The sequence below is a fragment of the Rhinatrema bivittatum genome, chromosome 12 (assembly GCF_901001135.1).
Source record: "Rhinatrema bivittatum chromosome 12, aRhiBiv1.1, whole genome shotgun sequence".
In the NCBI taxonomy this organism is placed as follows: Eukaryota; Metazoa; Chordata; class Amphibia; order Gymnophiona; family Rhinatrematidae; genus Rhinatrema; species Rhinatrema bivittatum.
In genome coordinates, this window is record NC_042626.1 from 7,879,985 (window position 1) to 7,901,998 (window position 22,014).

A 22,014-nucleotide genomic window follows, 5' to 3' on the forward strand; every position below is an offset into this window, starting at 1 on the left:
TTCCAAAGACAACATGAAGCAATCTAGGCTCTGAGCACCCTACTTCTTCACTGCCTTCTATCCTCGGTTCTCCGTCCCCTAAAATTCTTGCAGAACCAAAAACAAGATCCAGCGCGTGACTTTTATTAGGAGTTGGCATCCTAACTAACTGCATCAGATCTCCGAGCCAGGGCATCTGAAGCATCCTCCACGTGTAAATTAAAATCCCCTACCACAATTAGCTTAGGAAATCTTACTCCTACCTCCCCTACGAACTCTGCAAGATCATCCCAAATCCCGGCAGGGAGTCCCGAGGCCTCTTTCAATAGTAAACATTTTGACAATTTTCCCAGTGCGCCAAATAAGCAGAAAAGTAGAATCTGATTGGGCAGTGAGGGTGCATGGGGGAGAAAGCTCTTCACACAATGGGAACTTCTGGGTCCCGATCACCCTTGGGATTGCTGCTGATTTGGTGGGGAGTGGGGCAGGAGTAGGGATAATGTATTTCTGCTCTCTCTCTTCCATTTCCCCCCCCCCCCCCCCCCCCATCACCACAACGTTTCACCCCTCCAGGCACGACCCCAGCATTCCTCTCTTTGCCCCTGACCCCTGCACTCCCTATAAATAGCAGCTCCGTGACTTGTGCACCCCCACTCTGGTTCCAAGTCCTGCAATCACAACGGCAGACTGAGGTGTGTCCGTTGAGGCCCCTCTCCACTTGCTCCCCACATGCTACATGCAGTGTCTGCTCCAGGCTCACCCCCGCCTCCTGTTCTCTGCAGGCTTCCTGGAGCTTTCTAGTGCTTTCCCTGAGACCTGGCAAGTGATACAATTTCCCCGAGTCTCCAGGTGAAATTTGGAGAGTTCTCATATATGAACCTTTGATTTCACCAGGCCCCTGATTAGAAATGGGGAAGTTTATCAAAATCTGCTCTTACTTTTTCTTATGGATCTGGGCTGCTGCTGTGCTGATCGCCATCAAAACCTTGCACTAGTAGCACTGAGAATCTTGCATACAAATTCAAAATAAAGAGGGGAGCTGCTTGTTATACTGCAGAGTTGGTCACAGGATACAACATAATCATCAAAATATTCAGAACTTCTATTACTTGTGCTGCACTCTGCGTACCTGGGAAGGTGATCTGCAAACCATTTTTGTTGAAAAAGAAAAGAAAATGTATTTATAACCCACTTTTAAAACGTTGCCGTGCAAAGTGATTTACAGTCATTAAATCCATTAAATGTAATCCAATTTGAAGTGCCTGAAAAAGTGGAATATACATCAAATAAAATAAACAAACAGGAGCAGACAATACACACAAGCACATAAATAAATAAATACAATTAAAAGCTATTCATAAAATTAAACCTTCCAATAAATCACATAACCTTAGCTAGAATTACGCTTCAGAAGGCAATAATGCTTGTAACCTTTCCCTAAAATCACAATCTCTTTCTCCTGTCATAAAGCCTGGGGTAACTCAGCGCACATCACTGGGCCGATAAATTAGATACAGCAGTGAGGAAGCTTTCTAATATTTTACCGCAGGGGCTCCAGTTTTGAGTGTTTGGGATAGGAAGCGGTTCAGTGTAAGAAAGGAATTTTAAAAGCATGCAAATAAAAAAGAATTGGGCATCACTGCTCTCCAGAGCGCGGCCAAAGTTTGGGTCTGGCAGCCCAGGGCCGGTGCAAGAATATTTGCTGCCCTAGGCAAACCCTTCACACGCCCCCCCCAGCACAGCCCTCCCTTCTTCGGTGCCTCATGCTGGCAGGATCTTGACGCCCCAGGTGGCAGCCTGGTTTGCCTAATGGAAGCCCCGGCCCTGTTCACAGAGGCAGCCCTGGTGCAACCCTGCAGTTCTGGGAGTCTTTACAAACTCTCTGTTGTGAATGGAAATTTAGAGCAGCCCGTGTGGGGTGGGGGAGGGGGTGCTACTACTGTTTCGGGCCAAATATCCCATGCAAATCTTTGCTGCTACATTGGCTGGAGCTAAGGCTCCTCTGGAGCGCTGGAAATCGGTTGGTGCAGGAACGCTTAGGCGCACACAAGCATGGAAATGTACGAGCTCGGTGCCCATCCAGAAGGCTCCCAGGAGCAGTGAGATCATTTTAACTCCCCTCAGTACAATTCCCCTCAAGTGCCATTACGCTGTCTAACTACCGCAGGGACCAACGTATTCATTAAGCAAGCAAATAATAGCAAAAGAAAGCTGGGCTGGTGGATGAGAGCACTGAGCAGATTCCCCTGCAATCACAGTGACATTAGCGCCTCAAAGCTGGAATGGAGGATCCTCTCGGGGGCAGGAAGGAGGCAGAGGGCTCTCCTTGCTGCTGTTACCTTGTAACTGGTGCGGGGTTTCAGCTTGGCCTTCAGACAATCACCAAACAGGCGGGCCGATACAGTAAGGAGCGGTAGAAAGAGGTGCGTTAGTGCCGGGCGCACCTGCGTTTGCCGCACGCGCACTCTGGATCACATACCGCTCGATACTGTATTTAAATGGCATGCAAATGCAAGCCGCGTCCAACGCGCGTCCATGAAGCGCAATCCATTTTACTGTATAGGCGCTTTATACAGCGCCTATACACTATCCTGGGTGCGCTGGTACCTGTCATTTCAAATGACAGGTACCAGGAAGTGGATACAGGAGAAGGGCTGACTGACTGACCCCCAAACTTTCCACCAGCCCCGCTCACCTGCCCTGGCCGCGTCCATCTCCTACGCTGACAGCTCCGGAGCAGCCCCAGTCCTCTCTCCCCTCTTCCCGGGGACAGCCATCGGCGAGAGCGGGCGCTCCCCATGGCTCCCTATTCACTTCGGTCTTGTCCCAGGGAGTTAGGGGGTCAGGCAGTGAAGCGGGGCTGCTCCGGAGCTGTCAGCGCGGGAGATGGACGCGGCCAGGGCAGGTGAGCGGGGGCTGGCGGAAAGTTTGCCCGATTCACTTTGGTCTTGTCCCGGGGAGTGAGGGGGTCAGGCAGTGAAGCGGGGCTGGCTGGGGCTGCTCCGTGGCCCGTGAAATTTCGTCTCGGCTTGCCTGACGCTCCACACTAATGTAGGGGTAGGCGGTAAATTAGCAGGTTAAACAAGCGATAATCGGGGCGCGCGTTACTGTATGGGAGGGAATAGCTAATCCGATCGTTTATGTCTCATATATATGCCGCGGGCGGAAGGGGTTACCCGATGATTTAAAGAGGCAGTAAGGATGGGTTAAAAGGGGATAGTGAATCGCAGGATGGACTAACGCGGCCAAATTGTGAGTAGAAAGCAGGTTAGAAGCAGGGTAACCGCGGCCGCGCTTTACTGTATTGGCCTGAGAGTACTTTGTAGGCTTTTCAATGGGAACTGCAACCTACCCCCTGATGGAATTTGTCTTTCTTTGGCAACCCTAAGGCACTGTTGTTACCCTGCTGTCTTCCCCCTAACCAGACCTCAGATCTGATCCCCATCCCCTGCCAGCCCTTCCCCCGCCCCGTTCTCTCTGCCTTTTCCTATCTCTAATTTGATTTTCTATTATGACCCCCACAGGAGGGGATCCGGGCATTCCTCACTTTTGGGGTCCCTGCAGGTCGGCCTGGGCTGCATCAGAAGGTTTTCAGCAGTGCTTCTTCAGATCCCTGGGAAACTCGGAGTGAGGAAGTCACTTTATCTTCAGTCCTGGGGCGGGGGTGAGCAGCCATTGGGATCAGAGGAATAGGAGTGGATTAAAGTGACCCTAAGCACAGGTCTAAACATGTACACAAACTGAAATACTGTCAGCCAATAGAACAAATGAAACCAGGGTTCTGCTTCCCTTTTATTGTATTTCTAATACAAATCTGAAATTCATTTCCCTGGTCGTCAATGGGTTTATCTGGGTCTGCTGTTCAGTGCACGCGAGGTTCTTCAAGCCCAGCATCCTGTCTTCGACAGTGGCCAGTTTGGGTCACAAGTACTCGGTAGATCCCGAAAAGTCAATCTCTTTCATGTTACTCACACTTCCAGGGGTAGTGATGGCTTCCCCTAGACATCCTGACTAATAATGCTTGATGGACTCTCTCAGAAGCTTGTCCACACCTCTCTTACACCTTCTTATGTTAATCGACCTGACCACATCCTCTGGCAACAGATTAATCTGTTGTGTATTGATTTATTTTATATCTGCTGGTGGTTAGTTTCATGGAGCGTTCCCTTGTTTTAATATTACTTGAAAGGGTAAATAACCATCCCCTCATTATTTTATAAACCTCTATCATATCCCCTCTCAGCCCTAACCTATTAAACCTTTCCTCACAGGGGAGCTGATCTATTGCCTTTATTAGTTTTGTCACTTTGCTCTGCATATTTTCCAGTTCTGTTATGTGAGTAGGCGACCAGAACTGCACACAACGCTCAAGGTTGGACGCACCATGGCTCCACACAGAGGCAATAGGATATTCTCCATTCTTTTCTGATTCATTCCTTGTTTGAGCACTGCTCCACCTTGAGGTGAGGATTTCCTGGGTGGTGACCCCTAACACGAACCCCAACATTGGGTACTTGTAGCATCACCGTGCACTTGTCCACATTAAATTAAATCTCCCAGTCTCGCAAGGTCCTTCCGCAGTTCCGCACAATCCTCATGTGACACTTTAACACCTGGTTCAAATTCTTCCAGGGCAAATACTGGTGGATAATATGGCGTGCACTGGCACAGTAAAAAAGGGAGGAGCAATTCCAAATCTGATCTGCATATTCTGCATGCCAGGTAAGCAGTCACCTGGGTTTCTTAAACATTTTACCATCCTTAGGAGTAGGGTGACCATAGAGCTCCATGTCAAGGGGGACAGACTGATCCAATCCTGGTTCTGCGCCACTGCATGCATGGAGATGTGCTCCCTAATTTTCTAATGAAAACCTCTACGTGCAATAAGGCTAAACCAGGACTGTTGGTTTATCCCTTTTGACATGGAGTTGCATGGTCATCCTGGTACCCACTTATACTAGAGAAACCTCTTTTTCTGTTGGACCCCAGACCTCACCCCCTGAAATGGACTCTTCCAGTCTCCTCTAGCTTGCTCCATTTTCCCACACCAGACTGGAATTTGATTGACTTTGTACAAATTGATATGCTACGCTCTTTCAGTTGCACATTATTGTAAATTTGGTCTGGATTTGGCTGCACTGCAAAAGGGTCAGGGATGGAGCAATTTGCTTAAGATCAGGTTCGCAGAGTTGATTGCTGTTCTTGTCAGATTTTCTGTACTGATGCACGCAGGGTAAAACTTTTGTTTTCCCTATTTAAATTTAAAATTCCTTTCGCATGGTATAAATTTCCATGTCAGTACAGTATTTTTCTTTTCTCTAAATTAGGAATGTGATTTAATCCAGAAATGCACACCCACAGTCCAGAGAGGTAAATGAACACAACTAAAGGCACAAGAAACCGTGATTGGTACAGAGGAGCTATGAAATATTAAAATAGCAACAAAGCTTTATGCCAGGCATGTTAGGAAGGGGAAAAGGATAAAGAGATCAATCAATATGGTTTGCTGAAGAAGGAGGTGAAAAAGTAAGAGCTAACCTTGCATTCAGAAACTACAAACATTACAGGACCTGGACAGGCAAAATTACTAAGAGAAACAGGAAAGCAGGAATGGCAAAGGCATTGCCCAGGGATAAAACGTTTTTACATTACTGAAAAAAAGAGTAAAACGGGAGGGTGGGCTCGGTGAGAAGGCTCAGAAAGCAGTAGATGTGTTAATCACACTAGAAGGAGAGGGGGTGAGCACATTGCCTTGCCTGAAGACTACGGGACGGACGTGATACTGAAGGAGCCACTGACAGCAGAACTACACGAGAGCCGATTTAGCATCACTGCAGAAGGGTGGGAACCAGGAACTGGAATACATTCAGGACTTGTTTGTTGGTCACAGGGGTCCACTCTGGTAGTGGGGTTCATAAGTGACACATTGTGGAAGGGTCAGAAGGGAAAGTTCTGCTTGTTTAGTGGAAAATCTGCATAAGGGTAAAGAAGAAGGTATGCAGGATAGAGAAGAGGAAAGAGGACCTCAGGGAGCAGAGATGGACAGAGCGGGGTGAATTAAGTGGCCTTTATCTGCCTGCATCTGGCTCTGTTAATGTCAGGAACTGCTCCCGGTCAGAGAGCCACTGGAGTACAACATTCCTTATGTTGCTACAGCAGAGTAAAGGGAGAGAGCCACTGGAGAACAACATTCCTTATGTTGCCAGAGCAGAGTAAAGGGAGAGAGCCACTGGAGAACAACATTCCTTATGTTGCTAGTGCAGAGTAAAGAGAGGGAGCCACTGGAGAACAACATTCCTTATGTTGCTAGAGCAGAGTAAAGGGAGAGAGCCACTGGAGAACAACATTCCTTATGTTGCTAGAGCAGAGTAAAGAGAGAGAGCCACTGGAGAACAACATTCCTTATGTTGCTAGAGCAGAGTAAAGGGAGAGAGCCACTGGAGAACAACATTCCTTATGTTGCTAGAGCAGAGTAAAGGGAGAGAGCCACTGGAGAACAACATTCCTTATGTTGCTAGAGCAGAGTAAAGGGAGAGAGCCACTGGAGTACAACATTCCTTATGTTGCTAGTGCAGAGTAAAGGGAGAGAGCCACTGGAGAACAACATTCCTTATGTTGCCAGAGCAGAGTAAAGGGAGAGAGCCACTGGAGAACAACATTCCTTATGCTGCTAGTGCAGAGTAAAGGGAGAGAGCCACTGGAGAACAACATTCCTTATGCTGCTAGTGCAGAGTAAAGAGAGAGAGCCACTGGAGAACAACATTCCTTATGTTGCTAGAGCAGAGTAAAGGGAGAGAGCCACTGGAGAACAACATTCCTTATGTTGCTAGAGCAGAGTAAAGGGAGAAAGCCACTGGAGTACAACATTCCTTATGTTGCTAGTGCAGAGTAAAGGGAGAGAGCCACTGGAGAACAACATTCCTTATGTTGCCAGAGCAGAGTAAAGGGAGAGAGCCACTGGAGAACAACATTCCTTATGCTGCTAGTGCAGAGTAAAGAGAGAGAGCCACTGGAGAACAACATTCCTTATGCTGCTACAGCAGAGTAAAGAGAGAGAGCCACTGGAGAACAACATTCCTTATGTTGCTAGAGCAGAGTAAAGAGAGAGAGCCACTGGAGAACAACATTCCTTATGTTGCTAGAGCAGAGTAAAGAGAGAGAGCCACTGGAGTACAACATTCCTTATGTTGCTAGAGCAGAGTAAAGAGAGAGAGCCACTGGAGTACAACATTCCTTATGTTGCTAGAGCAGAGTAAAGAGAGAGAGCCACTGGAGAACAACATTCCTTATGCTGCTAGAGCAGAGTAAAGAGAGAGAGCCACTGGAGAACAACATTCCTTATGTTGCTAGAGCAGAGTAAAGAGAGAGAGCCACTGGAGTACAACATTCCTTATGTTGCTAGAGCAGAGTAAAGAGAGAGAGCCACTGGAGAACAACATTCCTTATGTTGCTAGAGCAGAGTAAAGAGAGAGAGCCACTGGAGAACAACATTCCTTATGTTGCTAGAGCAGAGTAAAGAGAGAGAGCCACTGGAGAACAACATTCCTTATGTTGCTAGAGCAGAGTAAAGGGAGAGAGCCACTGGAGAACAACATTCCTTATGTTGCTAGAGCAGAGTAAAGGGAGAGAGCCACTGGAGAACAACATTCCTTATGTTGCCAGAGCAGAGTAAAGGGGAGCATGTGCTTCTATGGGACATGGATTTTGATGCCATGTGTCCTTTCTAGGGGTCTGCTAGAGAGAAGTGCACTATCGAACAACCTACAGGTAGCAAAGGCAAGGCAGGACAGCTGCAAGGTCCCACTCTTCCATGCCATAAATGTTCATAACCTAAACTAAGTCAGTTTGTAATCTGAGTTAACGGAGAACGTTGAGTTCTCAAGATTCAAGGAATCTGATTGTTTGGCCCACAGGAGTGTTAATCCCCTAGAAATGCACCGGTGTCACTAACTCCACTGTGAAAATTCATGTCAATTGCTTCTTTAAAAAAAAATGACTATGAAAATAACCTTGAAATTCCTAAGACAAGGATAATTTAACATTATAATGGTAACAATCCCTTCTGGATAGGACATTTAATGTCAGGTAATGGCCTGTCTCTATTAAAAGCCCAAGGTGAAATGTCTCCAGATGAGACATTAATTGTCAATAAAAGCCATGTCCCCTGGAGAATATTGTATAATAATAATATTATTATTAATTTCAGCTTTTATATGGTGCCTTGGGTACATGGTTCATAAATCAGAAGTAACAAAGTGAAATTAAATTAAGCAGAAAGTAATGGAGAACAAAGCCTGCATAACCTGAGGGGCTGCTGAGACTTACCCAAGGGTGGGACTCCTGATCTAGTGGTGGGCAGACCAATTGGGTCTCTCCACTGCCCCACCAGCCATTTAATGCGATTTGAGCAGGACGCTACAGGAAGCAGGATGGGTAGTTGGGCCATTTGATTGGAAGATTTTATTCTATCAGCCAGGGGCGCATCCTGATACAGAAATTGTCCCATGTCGCCGAGACATCCTTAAACAGGCTACGATTCCAGTATCAAAACTGGAGTCTGCGCTGGCTTATGTAATTCCTTTTTCTGGTCTTCCATAGTGGAATGAAAGATTATCTTTATTTCCCTTAATCATGGTATTATGTGAGGTGAAAAAGAGGACTGGCAACAGGAGACGGAAGAGCAAACGTTTGGGGCTGGAATACCTCGAGACTTTTGGTTTTGTGGCTTGGGGTACTGGGTACAACGCCAGTCCTGTTGCCTTTGCATTTGTGTTTGTATTTTGAAAATAAACAAACGCTGGACAATTTTCCTGAACGAGGAGATTCAGCTTGGCGAACCTGCCATGGCAACGCTCATGAGTCTCAGTACTTAAGGGCAACTCTTTGCGGCCATAGGAGATTTGAGACAGTGTCTACCCTTTGTTTGTTTATCTCATCTGGCTTTTCCCAAGTGTTTACTACTAAGGTCAGATCTGAGCCTTATTGAAACAGATGAGTTCCTCAAAGTACATTGGTGGATCCTGAAGAAGCTGTCCAGGCTATCACAGGGTAACCAAGATCAGGTAGGTACAATATAGATGTTAAACCTTGGCTGTTTTAAGACCTTAGAAACACTGTTACAAGGTATCAAAGCAAACCAACTACCAAAATATCCTGTTCTAGGGCACCAGGAATTACAGTGACTTTGTTGAGGCACAGGATCATGCAGGGCAGTGAAATTTGGGAAAGCTCATCAGAAAAAGGAAGAGGGAATTGCAAAGCAGCACAACTTAATTATTTTTACATTTTGATTGTGATGAGTATTTTCCTTTTATATTAAAAAACAACCCTGACCTAGGATGTTTGCACCTAGCAGACAGGATAAATCTACCTCACAGCCGGGGTGTACAATATTCCACTCAATTTCTCTTACTGAATCTTCAAGCCAACGTCTTTCACTCTACTTTAAACACTTGGCTTAATCTCTGTTGATAGTTTGCTTAGCATTTGTCATCAGTTGTATGAGAGAGCTGAATATTTTTAGCATTTTTCACTCTTCCCAGATGCTGTGGTTACACGTTTTTAACTAGAAATCTCTTAACACTGGTTAAAAAGCAGAAGACGCTGTGCTAGACAGACCCGGGGGCCCTATAATAGGCAGCATAGAAAGTCATGAACTCCCCTATCGCAGGCAGGGTAAGTCTGGAGTGATCCCTGCCCAACTCTTCCACCGAGGGATGGGATATGCAGAGGCTACGCCAAGCTGACAGAAAACATTAAGCATTTTGTCGCCAGCACCAAGAGGTTAGAGGAACACGGTTTGCTTCTGACGGTTTTGCAAACCGATGCCCACTGCTTTGGTTGTGCTGAAAGATCACTTATGGCTTAATGAAAAATAAATCTGATTTTCTTCTTTCATTTTTGCAAAGTGTGTATTGCTTCTATTTACCTGTTAGCACAAAGCCTAATAAGATGTATCTATTTATAAGCACTTGGCAAGCCTGTAGCTTTTTGCAATAAGATATTTAATTACTGCAATGAGATCAGTTTGTCTATACTATAGCATCAATAGAACAGAAATTTGTTTAGTCAGTTAGGAAAATCAATACCAAAGCATTTGCAATCAAAACCTGCCAAACAGGAGGAGGAGAGGCAAGATGGCAGCAGACCAAGCAGCTATGGATACGGTGCTTCATCAGCATCTTTTTCTTATTTCATGTTTTTTATTTGCCTGATGGTGAAGCCTAAGCAAAGAGATCTGGGTTTCCCAGCTGTAAATGCCTCATGGGCCATGCCGGTGCAGGAGCCTGGGGCACCTCTCCTAGATCCACCCGTCTGCTAAGGCCTTGCTCCTGGATCTGCAGCCTTCCTCCTCGGATTCCTTGATGGGCACTGGGCCTTTGGAGGTGAGCGAGCTTTTTGGTGGTGGAAGATCATTGGAACTGCCTGCCTAGCAGCTGAAATCTGGAGCTGAAGGGAGTGATGAGGAGGAGGAAGCTTTGGAAAGGATTCAGACCACCTGATTTTTGGAAGGTCCTTGAGGCGCCCATGAAAGTTACTCTGAAACTTCTGTGGTGTACAATTATGGGTATCAGGCAGCTACTTTCTACTAACTTAATCTATGAAAATATCTGTTGCAGAATTTCAGTCTTAAGGGGTGGTGGTTGGGGGAGGGGTCTCTGAAATGACGTTTAGGTTACAAACTTCTTTGCAAATAGTGACTTTGGTATTTTGTAAGGGGTAGCATCTGCCTAAAGAAGAAAATATAATCTATTATTGAAAACTCTTTTAAAATATAACAAATTTGAGCTTGGTTTAATTTTCTGAAGGTCTCGACAATATCTGGGCTGAGTTATTTAAAGAGTATATATATATGCTGGAGTGTTTGACGATTCCTAGTGAAAATGTGTGTTTGCAGTTGGGTTGAGCAGATTTTCGTCCATATTCAGAAAATCAATTGGGTGATTTTAATTTGGTAGTCGAACCTAGGAGACTTGTCACATGAGTTAGACGTGGTAGACTGTCGTGGAGGTTTCCTTTGCTTTGCAATTGCATTGGGATGGGATTTAATACAATTTCACTTCTGAAATTGGATGCTTTCTTTTTGTAAGCTTTGTGCCCAGATAGTTCACCCCACCCAAGAATAAAGAAAAAAATCTTGGCATGTAAACAACAGACTTTGGACCATAGAGTTGATTCTGTGTTCACATTATCCTACTAAGTGTGGGGTTTCTTTATTTGGGATCAGAATTGCATTGCTATCTTTTGTTATCCAGACTAACTACATTGTTCTAGTTATTGTCTAGTGCTGTGACCATGTTGAACTTTTTAAGCTGTTTTAAATATTCATTCTCCACCTTGACCTGTAATAAAGTCGAGCAGTGGGGCCAGTAAGGTCTGTTTAATTTGTTAGTTGTCTTCTCTCATTGTTTTTTTGCTCCAGGGTAACAGTGCGACAAGTGTCCTATCCACTAGATCTTGGCAAGTTTAGCTTTTAAGTTTGTGTATTTCACCTCCCTCTGATTTCCTTTAGGTTAATTTTTCTATAGAGCTGATGGTTTCTCTTTATTTTTGTAATTTTGTTACAACTCATTTTACATATAACTTGTCTAACTCTCTCTATTGTTTGGCCAGAAATATGGTTGTTCCAAATGAATGTCAACGAGTCAGAGTGTATATATGAAGGAAAAATGCCCCAGCTCATGAAATGTTTTTTTTCTTGTTGGCATCAGATTTCTCTTGCTTGCTGTATGCCTATTTCATACACATATCCTCTATACTACCCTCAGATTTGTATGTGTTCTCTTCTAGATGTTTGCAGCACAGTCCATATCATTTAATATTTTGCAATGCATCTGAAATAGCTTCAGAGCAAATTCTACAGCAGACACTCCTCTGTACTGAAATTACCATCTAGCCTCTCCCTAGCTTTAGGCTCACCCTATTTATAAGCTATCAGGCACAATACTTTTTACTATTTTTGACTTATTGCTCATTCTATGTTGTTTTATTTTATCTTTGTTATGTTTTAATGTTAACCTTATTATGCACGTTTTATACCCTGTAAACCGTTTTGATCGACTTGTCTTGTAAAAGCAGTATACAAACATTTTAAAATAAATAAATGCATTCTGAAGTTTTGCAGTTTAAATCTTGCATATTTATGTGTGATTTTTTTTCTTTATAATACACACATGCACAATCGGTACAGTCATCATTTGAGACTGGGATTGGATAGCTTTGGTTTGCTAGCCATGGGATGATCATCCCATTCCTAGGGAGCCAAGCAGCTCCTTGAGATATCCTGGTGCCCCCTTATTTCCCATAACATAACACCCCGCCAGATCCTGAAGGATGAGGGTCACCTTCACTCTTGAAGACTATTTCATGACCTTACTGGTCAATACTTTGTGTCTTTACTGGTTGTGGAAACAATGACCCTTAAACCCCTATGCAAGAGCAGCTTACCTTCTGTGCTCTCCGCTTGTCCGCCCTCTGGTTTTGGTGGTAAATGCGACTGAAGTTGGAGACAATGACTGGAACAGGCAGAGCAATCACCAGCACTCCACTCAGAGAACAGATGGAACCAAAGATTTTTCCGGCGATGGTCTTCGGCACCATGTCCCCATAGCTGATGGAGAAAAAAAAATAAGTCTCAGTGGTTATGCTGTACACTGCATTGGGCAGGTCCTGGGGGTCTGGTTCTGCAGTATACATGAAATGAATGGAATGAAATAGCTTGGTTTGTTTTGGTGCATTTTTTAAAGCACATCTTTTCTGCAGTTTGGTGTACCTGAAAAATACAAATATTTGGACAATTTCCAGTTTAAGCATCTCCCCCCCCCCCCCCCCCCCCCCAAATCTTCTAAAAAAAAAAAAAAAAAAAGGTACAGAAACTTTTCTATTTTAGGAAAACCTATAATTTCTAAGTCGATGCTGTTGGTTCTCTGGAAGCTGGAAAGATTTCGACGTCATCAAGCGGGCGACAGCTTGTTGCATTCTAACAGTCCCCGTTTCATTGCGTCATCCTGCCCAGAAACTGCTTGGACTTTCTGTGCTTACAGAGCATGGGACACCGTTCATTCATCTTCCTCTTATCCTCAGGTGTTTATTCTCAAACTCTGCATTTTTAAGTTCACCTTTTTTGTGCTTTGGCATTTATCAGTCAAGTCGTTTTATAGCAGTGTCCTTTGGTGCTTTTGCCCTGGGCACGTAGAGTGACTGAATCCCAAGGACTCTGCTACCTCCAAGACAGATAAGGAGAGGGGGAAATCCATTTCAGAAACGGGGACTTCTCAGCTCTGATTTTCAGAGTCATCCTCTGTGAACGGGTGCAGGCGAACGCAATGAATATTCATTGTGGACATCCTGAAAGCTTTCAAGGACCGGGGCTGCGGACGCCAGCCCTGGGTAGTTTTATCGTTTTAAGGGTTGGTTACTTCACTCTATATAACTGAGCTGGAATTAGGGTTGCTGAGTGCGTGGCGGTGGATCTGGCCTCCCTTTATACCTAGGTCAAAGAGGGTGCGTATTACCCCCATTATAAAATCTCGTTTCCTTACGACAGAGCCTACCTGCTGTTCCCCTACTGGGATGTGGGCATCCTTGCTTCTCCTCCGTCGCTGAGTGCGGTGCTTGTCAGCCCAGCTGAGGGGTTCCGAGGGCCGAGGCTGCAGCTCAGATGATCGCCGCGCTCCGTTTTAACGCAATGGCCCCATCACTCAGGGTGCTGTCGTGCGGCATTCATTAGGACGATGCTGAATGCTCAATGAGGGCCAGCTGTTTTGGTTTTTTTTAAACCCCAAATAACAGCTTGCTGTAAAGCGATGCAGTAATGATCATCAGTGGGAGAAGGCAGTACGGTTGCCCTTCCTCTGTGATTTTATTTTTTTAAATAATTACAGGATTACACGCTTTCTGCCGGTGAAGTAATGATGTTGTCAGCTGACAGCTGGTGACACCGTCACCACCTCATTTCAAAGCCGTGCATCAGGGAAAAAAACCTGCTTTACCCATGTACATCGGCTGGCGGAAAATTGCCCCCTGAATGCGCGTTCTTCCAATGCGTCTACTTATCTTTTCGTCACAGTTCTGCAGGGCCGGTGCTTCCATTAAGCTAACTAAGCAATCGCCTAGAGCACCAGTATTTGGGGGGCAAGAAAATCCTGCCAGCATGAGAAACAGGGGATTTCTGTACCAGAGTCTATTCTTCCAAAAAAAAAGAGTGAACTGTGCTGGAGCCAATGTTGCCATAGGAGGGAGCACTGTGACATGACCGAAGGTTCCCCTAGACTTCCAAATGCTCTTGCCCCAGCCCTGACCTTCTGGAATTCTTCCATGGGGGAAAATCCGGACGTTAGACATTCAGTGATCCCCTTCTAGATTGCACGTTGGTGCTGCTGAGTTACGGTCCTGGTATTCCACGTCAAATATTCGGGGGTAAATCTTCAACGCGTTTTCCTCCTGGCAGTAAGATGGATTAATTGATTTACTGCTGCCAAATGGAATTGCTTTATGAATGCTGTAAATAACCCGCCTGGGACATTGGGGGCCACAAGCTGTAAATCCATTTTAAATAATTATAAAAATAATAATTATCCACCTCTGAGACCGCAAAGTATGGTGCATATGTCTCACAGATAAGGCCCAATGTTAAAACTGCAGCAGAAGCCTAATACTGTGGGATCTACAACTTGCACCTCATAGTGATTATTAGGTAGGGCCTTAGTTTCCAGTTAGCTGCCTCCCAAACGTTTTGTCTGTCTTCTCCACCACTCAGCCAGGAGCATCTGAAGTTCACGGGCCTCACGGGCCATCTTAAATGACCTCTGAAGGTGCTGGTGTGGAATACAAAGGGAAAGTTCACGACAATGGTTGGAAGTCAGCTGCAAGATTATTTTATGAAAAGTACTTTTTATTCTAAACACCTCGATCATAGGTTTTTATGAAACCCATTCAGTTTATTAGCTGCAGAAGTGCTTTTCTTTCTGTATTTTGTTTGTTACATCTTTTTGAAAGGTGTGCTTTCTGCAGCAAAATAAATAAAAGATGGTTTCAGAAAATTAAGAATGTATTTTATGAAAACAGGCCAAAATATCGAGGTTTGGCTTGCATCAAATATAAAACTGTGAAACTAGCTGTGCACAGCTGTTCATTAGCAAAGCCCAACTGGCTCCAATGCGAGATCCAAACGCTCAGGCTGCTTCACGTATGAAACTCCTGGAGGACGATGTTTCAGCAGCATCTTAACCCGGCTTTCTTCCCCTACCCACTCCCGCCATGCTGGGGTTAAGTGTGCATGGGGAGTCCATTTTGCATTCCCGCGTGCACAATTCTCGGGGAGTTTCACGTTTGCAAATCAATTTGCAGGCATTGCAACCTCCCAGACTGTGAGAAGGTACCGGTGTCCGCTGCACAGCTCTTGTGTTTTAGTGTTATTATTTTATACATGTAACTCTGCTAGCCCCTTATAATCTAGGATAGGCAGCACAGAAACGTTTTCAGGCTGGTACAATGGACAGACAGTGGCCATGCTCCCCGGGTTTATTTTTTTCTGAGCCCAGGTTTGCCTCTGCAGCAATGTTCCCTTTAGAGCGAGGAGGCCACTTCCATAGCGGCCTTCAGGTTGCTTTTCGAGGCCTTTCTTTCATCCTTTGCTCTCTTCGTCCTGTCAGATCTCGGGAGCCTTTGGGATGCCAACCTCCATCCAAAGCCGGATCGATGCCCACAGCCTGGGAGGCCAGGCACAGGCACAGTTTCAAGGCACCTGGGCGCCACGAGCTCTTCTGCCTGCTCTGAAGCTCGGCTGCAATGAAGCCTGGCTGAATGTGACCTTGGAGGGCTAATTCCTTTCCTGTCCTTAACTGCCTGTTAGCGGCCGTTTTGGCAGGGGCTCTGCTCTGAGGTGCAGAGGGATCCATTCGGCTGGAGATTTGGCACGCACACTTCCATTTTCTAAAACTCCTGTGCTGTTCTGGGCTTTAGCACACTGCACAAATGACTGTTTTTACATTGAGAAGCAGGACATGGAAGACTGCATTTTCTCTTCTAACACGTCCTTTGAGTTGGATAGTATGGGATTTACATAATGAAGAAATTAGCCCAACAGAATCATTTTATCATGAAGATATTGCATTTCCCTTTTGTTCCTTTTCCTAGGTGCACGAATACCCCCAGGCAGACCCATGCCTATGGATGGGGGTGGGGTGGGTGCAAACCCATATCAGCTATGCTGCAGACCACAGCCCATCTAGGGGGCAGCGACAGGAACAGGGATGGGAAGCTGCACAAAGGGGAGGGGAGAAAAGCTGCTGTTGATTCAAGTTTGGAAATGTTTACATTTATTGATTCCCAAGTGGTAGAGAACCAGAGAAGACGGCTGGGCCAGTTGGTATTTCTCTACCATCATCTGCTAGAGGAGCACCCCAGATCCTTCTCAGGGATGGTCGTACTGTGACGGCATTAAACGGAGAGAATAATGCATAACATCATATACTGCTCTGAACAGGAGGACCCGGGGGGTCTGCACAATTACAGGGAAAGGGCCAGGACTGTGAGCAGAAAACGCCCCTGGCCCCTTTTTATATTTTCCTCCTCCTAGCGGTTGTATTGCTCTTGGAAATAATTAGATTCATTGCTTTGCAGGATGTAATTCCCTCTAATTAGGCCACCTTAAAAATCAAGTCATTCTGAAAGTGTTTGCCATTTTTCTGATATTTGTAGTTTAGCAGAAAAAGGCTGCCCCCACCCCCAGCCGCTCCTTACCCCTTCTGTACAGAGGGGCAGGTGCAATCCCCGGTCAGACCTGCCATTATCCTTCAAAGGATGTAAAATATGGGGAGCAGTCTGGGGGGCCGCAGAGCCTGGCAGGGGTGACTTCTGCCCCTGCCTACATCAGGGACCCCTTGCTCAGTTCTGCAGGAATGGAGGCTCCGCTTTCACTTCCACAGAGAGGGTCCCATGCTCAGTTTGGTTGGTTTTGTTTGGTGGCTTTTTTTTTTTTTCATTTTGTGTCTGGATTTTTAAAAAATGTAGAGTCCATTGTTCAAACAGTCTGCGTGTACAAAGTAGGAAGCAATAACCGTCATCCAGAAGAAACTATTTAGGAGTGAAGCTTCCCCCAGCCATGTCCTATTGTCTATGCATTGCACGGCTAGGATACCCTGCAAGAGAGGACAGGCTGGAGAGAAATGGATAAAGCGATAGGAATGGCTCAGAAAGGAAAGACTGCTCTGAGAGATTAATTAATTATGTTAATTGCACTCATCAATAAAGAGAGAAACAACTTGCCAGAAAGAAGTTTGCAATGGAGGTGTGCACCGACGCAGTGATAGATGGAGGCTGTCCAAGCGCTCACCTGCTCGGCTGTCCGGCAGCGCAGCCACAGGCACACAACTTTCCCTTCAGTACTGCGTTCAGGTTTATCTTAATGCTGGGCTTATAAGTTATTGCAGTGGCAAAACGAGGTTTCTCCCGCTCAAAGAATGTGAGTTCCATCTCTGGGTAGGACAAACGCACAGATACTCAATCCTAAACCTAAGGGACCCCGTGTAAATCCTTTCATCTAGGCAGAGGCATTTGGATCAAGGGAACCCCCAGCAGCTTCCGCAACTGCAGCTGGGTGGGAAAGCTCTAAACCGGGCCAGAACCGAGATTCCAGCAATGCCGCGGGTGGGCTTAGCTGTGAAGGGCTCTGGTGCATCTGATCGGCGGACTTCTGAGGTGTTTGCCTCTGTTCCCGGTTCAGATTTTAACTAAACTGCTAGGAATATATGTGCAGCTTTTTATTTTTTTTCCTGATTTTTGTTTTGTTATTCATTTTGGCAAGCAGCGTGCACTGTTCGCCAAAATGAAAAATCCAACATTTTTTTTTTTTTAAATCGGCCAATTTTTGGTTCAGCTGACCAGAACCGCAAATCAGCTCATTTGGATCAAATTCCCCGTTTGGATTTGCCCAGCTCCCTACCATCATACAGCAATCTTTTCCTGGCTATTTCCTTTCATTGTGTGAAGGAGCAAAACTCCTGCTCCCGTGGCCAAGTTCGTGGTATTTAAATAGACAAAACTTTTAGATAGAAAATTATTCCTCTGTTTTCATGCAGTAGTCGTCAAAAATATCTAGGAAGAGTTGATGACTATTGCAGAAATAGGGAATGCATTTAAGCCTCCCACTGCATTGTGGTTTGAGCTATTCCAGCTTTTACTGCAAGCTTCAGTCGGATGAGCTTGGCTATAGCTCTTCAGGTAAATAAAGCTTCATGATGTGTGCTCAGGTGCCCTCTTAACATATTGAGGAATTTCACAACCAGGCAGAGCAGAAGTAGATTTAATTTCATGCAGTGCTTTAAAAGCTAAGATTCACCTGTCTGCCTGTTTTAGAACTGCAGTATTTCTGGGCTTCCATTTCATGGAAACGGCCTGTTTTTGAAGGCCGAGTTAACTGGGTGAGGCTAAATACGATGAGCACAGAACACACTTTGGTTGTGTTTTTCATTTCATTATTTTCTTTTTTCATGTTTAGTTTTGTCACCACTGCTGCCATCACTACCAACCTCCTCCCCCCACACCCACTGCCCCTGGCCCCCCCTTCCTCATCCGCAGGTCTAAGGGGCAGGAGCCATCTTCAGTTACTCCTGCTCCACCGGGTCTCCAGCTCCGATTTGTTGTACAGAGGTTTCTCTCAATCTCCCTCCATACAACAAAATGGTACTGATTTCAGAGCCAACCAGTGCCGTTTTGTGATGGAGACCGGGCAGGACCGGAGCAAATGGGGATTGCTCTGGACACTTAGACCCACGAATGGGGTAAATAGTTGAGGAGGGCACCTGGGGAATTGGACTCATAGTTTTAAAAATGAAACAAAATTTCCTGTTGTTTCTTTTTCAAATTAAACACAAACAAAACTGACTGTTTTTGTTTTAAACAAAAGCACATATCTAGTACCACAGCTGCTAGCGTTGATCTGCATTTCTGAATTTTCAGTGATAAGAGTACTGCGTCTATATAAAGATTGACCGTGCTCTAAAGTAGTAATTGTCTGGTTGGTGCTTTCAGTCTCTGCTTCCTTCTTTTCCTTGACTTAATACCCATGATCCACCCCCCACATTCACCCACCCCACTGGTTATTTTTGCTATTTAGACTTATAAAGGGGAAAGAATTGGATTCTGGGAAATTATATAGGTTTTCTCTTATGTGGCTTGACTAGATTGTAAGATCCACCAAAATGAGACAGTTATATATATCTGTACAGTGCTGCATGTGTCTTGTAAATAGTCAATAGCAGCAGTAGTGTAATCTGTAATATGTCCTTTTAGTACATCTGAGATCTGCATATGAGCAATGAAAGATGAAACAAAATACCCCAACCAAACTAAGTTCCTGGTATGAGAACATTTTTTTGTGTGCCACAATTGATCGACGGCAATGAATTATCCTATGACATGTAATGGGAGAGACAAATGCTGTTCCCACTATTCTGTAGAGTCCTGCACATGTTCCCTACCATGAAAGGCTGAACAAAGTCATAAGACAGGCACTCAGATAAAATGTACAGTAAAAACTCCCAATACATAGGTTGCTTTTTTCTAACTTCAAGCACGTTAAAAAGGTGTAAAAACACACATAGTCGTATCACACGAGGGGCCTATGTACTATCCGCCCAGCACATACGAAGATGAAAGAGGCAGAATATACATTTTTAAAATAACTAAACAACATTTTTTTCTATAGACACAAAATGGGAAAAACCCTTTTGTACATCTGACCCTGAGAATGGGCATCCCTTATTTGATCTCCAGCTGTACCTCTCACATCCTTACCACTAAGGATCCTCAGCTTTTATCCCAGGTTTTCTTGAATTCTGTTACTCTTTTGGCCTCCATGAAATCTCCTGGAAGTTCCATGCATCCACTATGCTTTCTGTCCCATGCCCCTTTGAATTCGTTGACTCTTTTCTTTTTCACCACAAACTCTGGAAGGGAATCTAAACATCCACCTTTCTCTCCATGAAGAAATATTTCCTGATGTTGGTTCTGAGGCTTCCTCCGGGAGTTTAATTTCGTGACTCCTGGTTCTACTGTTTCCTATCTGATGGAAAAGATTCAAAGTTTGTGCATCATTAAAACCTTTCAGGTATCTGAAGGTCTGCATCATATCTCCCCATCACCTCTCTTCCAGGGTATACATACTTTATTTAGGTCCTTCAGCCTCTCATAAGTCTTCCAATACTGACTCCACACTATTTTGGTTGCCCTTCTCTGGACCTCCTCCATCCTGTCTCTGTCCTTTTTGAGATACGAGCTCCAGAACTGAACACAGGGCTCCAGGTGAGACCTCACCAAGGACATCGCTCCTGGCTTTGATGGGGTGGGGAGTGGAGGGGAACTGAATACATACAACAACCAACAAAGGCCCTGACGTTTACGGTGTGGAGTACTGACAGGCAGACATAAGGGGAAAAAAGCACAGGGGGGCTTCTACAGCCAAGTCCCAAAGTAAAGAACGTCAAGCAGCACTGCCTGAATTATCAAGAAGGCTCCTCTTCCCAGTAAAAATGTTGCTAGTAGTAATTTGTTATGAATTTGACAGCTGCTTGGTTTGATTGTAAATATTACTACCCTTATCATAAGGCTTGGGGATAACTGCATGGAATGGCAGTTACTACCCTTGGAAGAAACATGGGGGTATCCTGCACAGACCGGCAGATACTATCATAAGATCTTGTTGGGCAGACTAGATAGGCCATCTGGACCTTTTCTGCCATCATTACTAAATTACTGCGTCTCCTTGCATGCATTCCCCAACAGATTTTCAATAATATTCAAGTCTGGGAATTATGTGAAGGCCATTCCAAAACCATCGTCTTTCGTATCTCAAAATCAAGCATCAGCCTCTTATAAGAATGTTTCAGATCATTTCTTGCTAAAATATCCAACCTTTTTTCAGTTTTAGTTTCTTCACTGACTGCAGGACATTAGCTTCTAGGATATGTTTCCAAAAGTTTCAGGCTTATCAAGGTTTTGTTTTGCATTTTTAGATGATGATTTTTGTGATAGGGTCACTGAAAAAGTTTCTTTCTGATAATTCTCCATGTGGAACATTGTTGTGTAAGCAACACTGTACCTTGGACCTATGGACAATTAACACCACTGCCAGCTAACCATTTTAGTTGGTGATTGATCTGTGGGTTCTGTTTTGCAAATCTGACCAGTTGTCAGGCAGTTCTAGCAGAGAATTTTCCTGGTCTTCCAGATCTTGCCTTGACTCTAGTAGTTCCATATAACTTCCATTTCTTAACAATGTTTCTGACAGTTAAAATTGCTAGCTGAAATCCTTTGGAGATTTTTTTTTTATAGCTTCTCTGCTTTGTAAGTGTGAATTATCTTCATTTTCAAATTCTCAGACTGCTGCTTTGAGGAGCTCATACTGGTTGAAAGTAGTCCAGAACAATAATCACAACCTGAGAGGTTAGAAGGGGCAGATTATTTGTTCAACCCTGGAATTGTCTTTACTTGACTAATTGAAAGCCTATCAAGTCAATCAACTTTTTGAACTTTATTAATATATTTTTTTTTAATAAAAAGAAGAAATGAATTAACTGGAATAATGTAAAAAATTTGCATATGTCATATTCCCTTTTTTTAAAAATTATTTTCAATCTGTTCAGCAAATAAATAGTAATTTTGCATTAAAAATTGCAGAAGGATGTATTTGACCATGAGTGCCTAAACCTTTGCATACAGCTATGTATATGTTCCCTGATTTTGCACACCTGTTGCAGGTCTCCTCCTGGATCACGATCCCAGCTCTGCCATTCTGGCTCGCTCCTTAACAGACTGAGCAATAGAAGCCTTACTACTGCTGCTGTGTGATAATGCATGTTCTCTTAGGGTTTCTTTGCATAGGGTTTCTTTGCATAAGGCTGTTAGATTTTTTTTTCCCAGCTCACATCTGCATGACAAAACTACAAACAACCCCAATTAGATACACGTGGGTGGAACGATAGATATATTTTTTTGCTCTTAATTACCCGTGTCGTAGAGGCTGAATCACAGAAT

At 44.5% G+C, this 22,014-nt stretch overlaps 1 protein-coding gene across 2 annotated transcripts in view; it reads right to left on the reverse strand.

The window, feature by feature from the left end:
- KCND3 (potassium voltage-gated channel subfamily D member 3) overlaps positions 1–22,014 on the reverse strand; it is a 238,464-nt gene that overhangs the window by 39,882 nt on the left and 176,568 nt on the right. For both annotated transcript variants that reach the window (XM_029573824.1, XM_029573823.1), the window contains exon 2: positions 12,427–12,589. In XM_029573824.1, the coding sequence (XP_029429684.1) occupies positions 12,427–12,589 (163 nt within the window). The remainder of the gene's footprint in view (positions 1–12,426; positions 12,590–22,014) is intronic.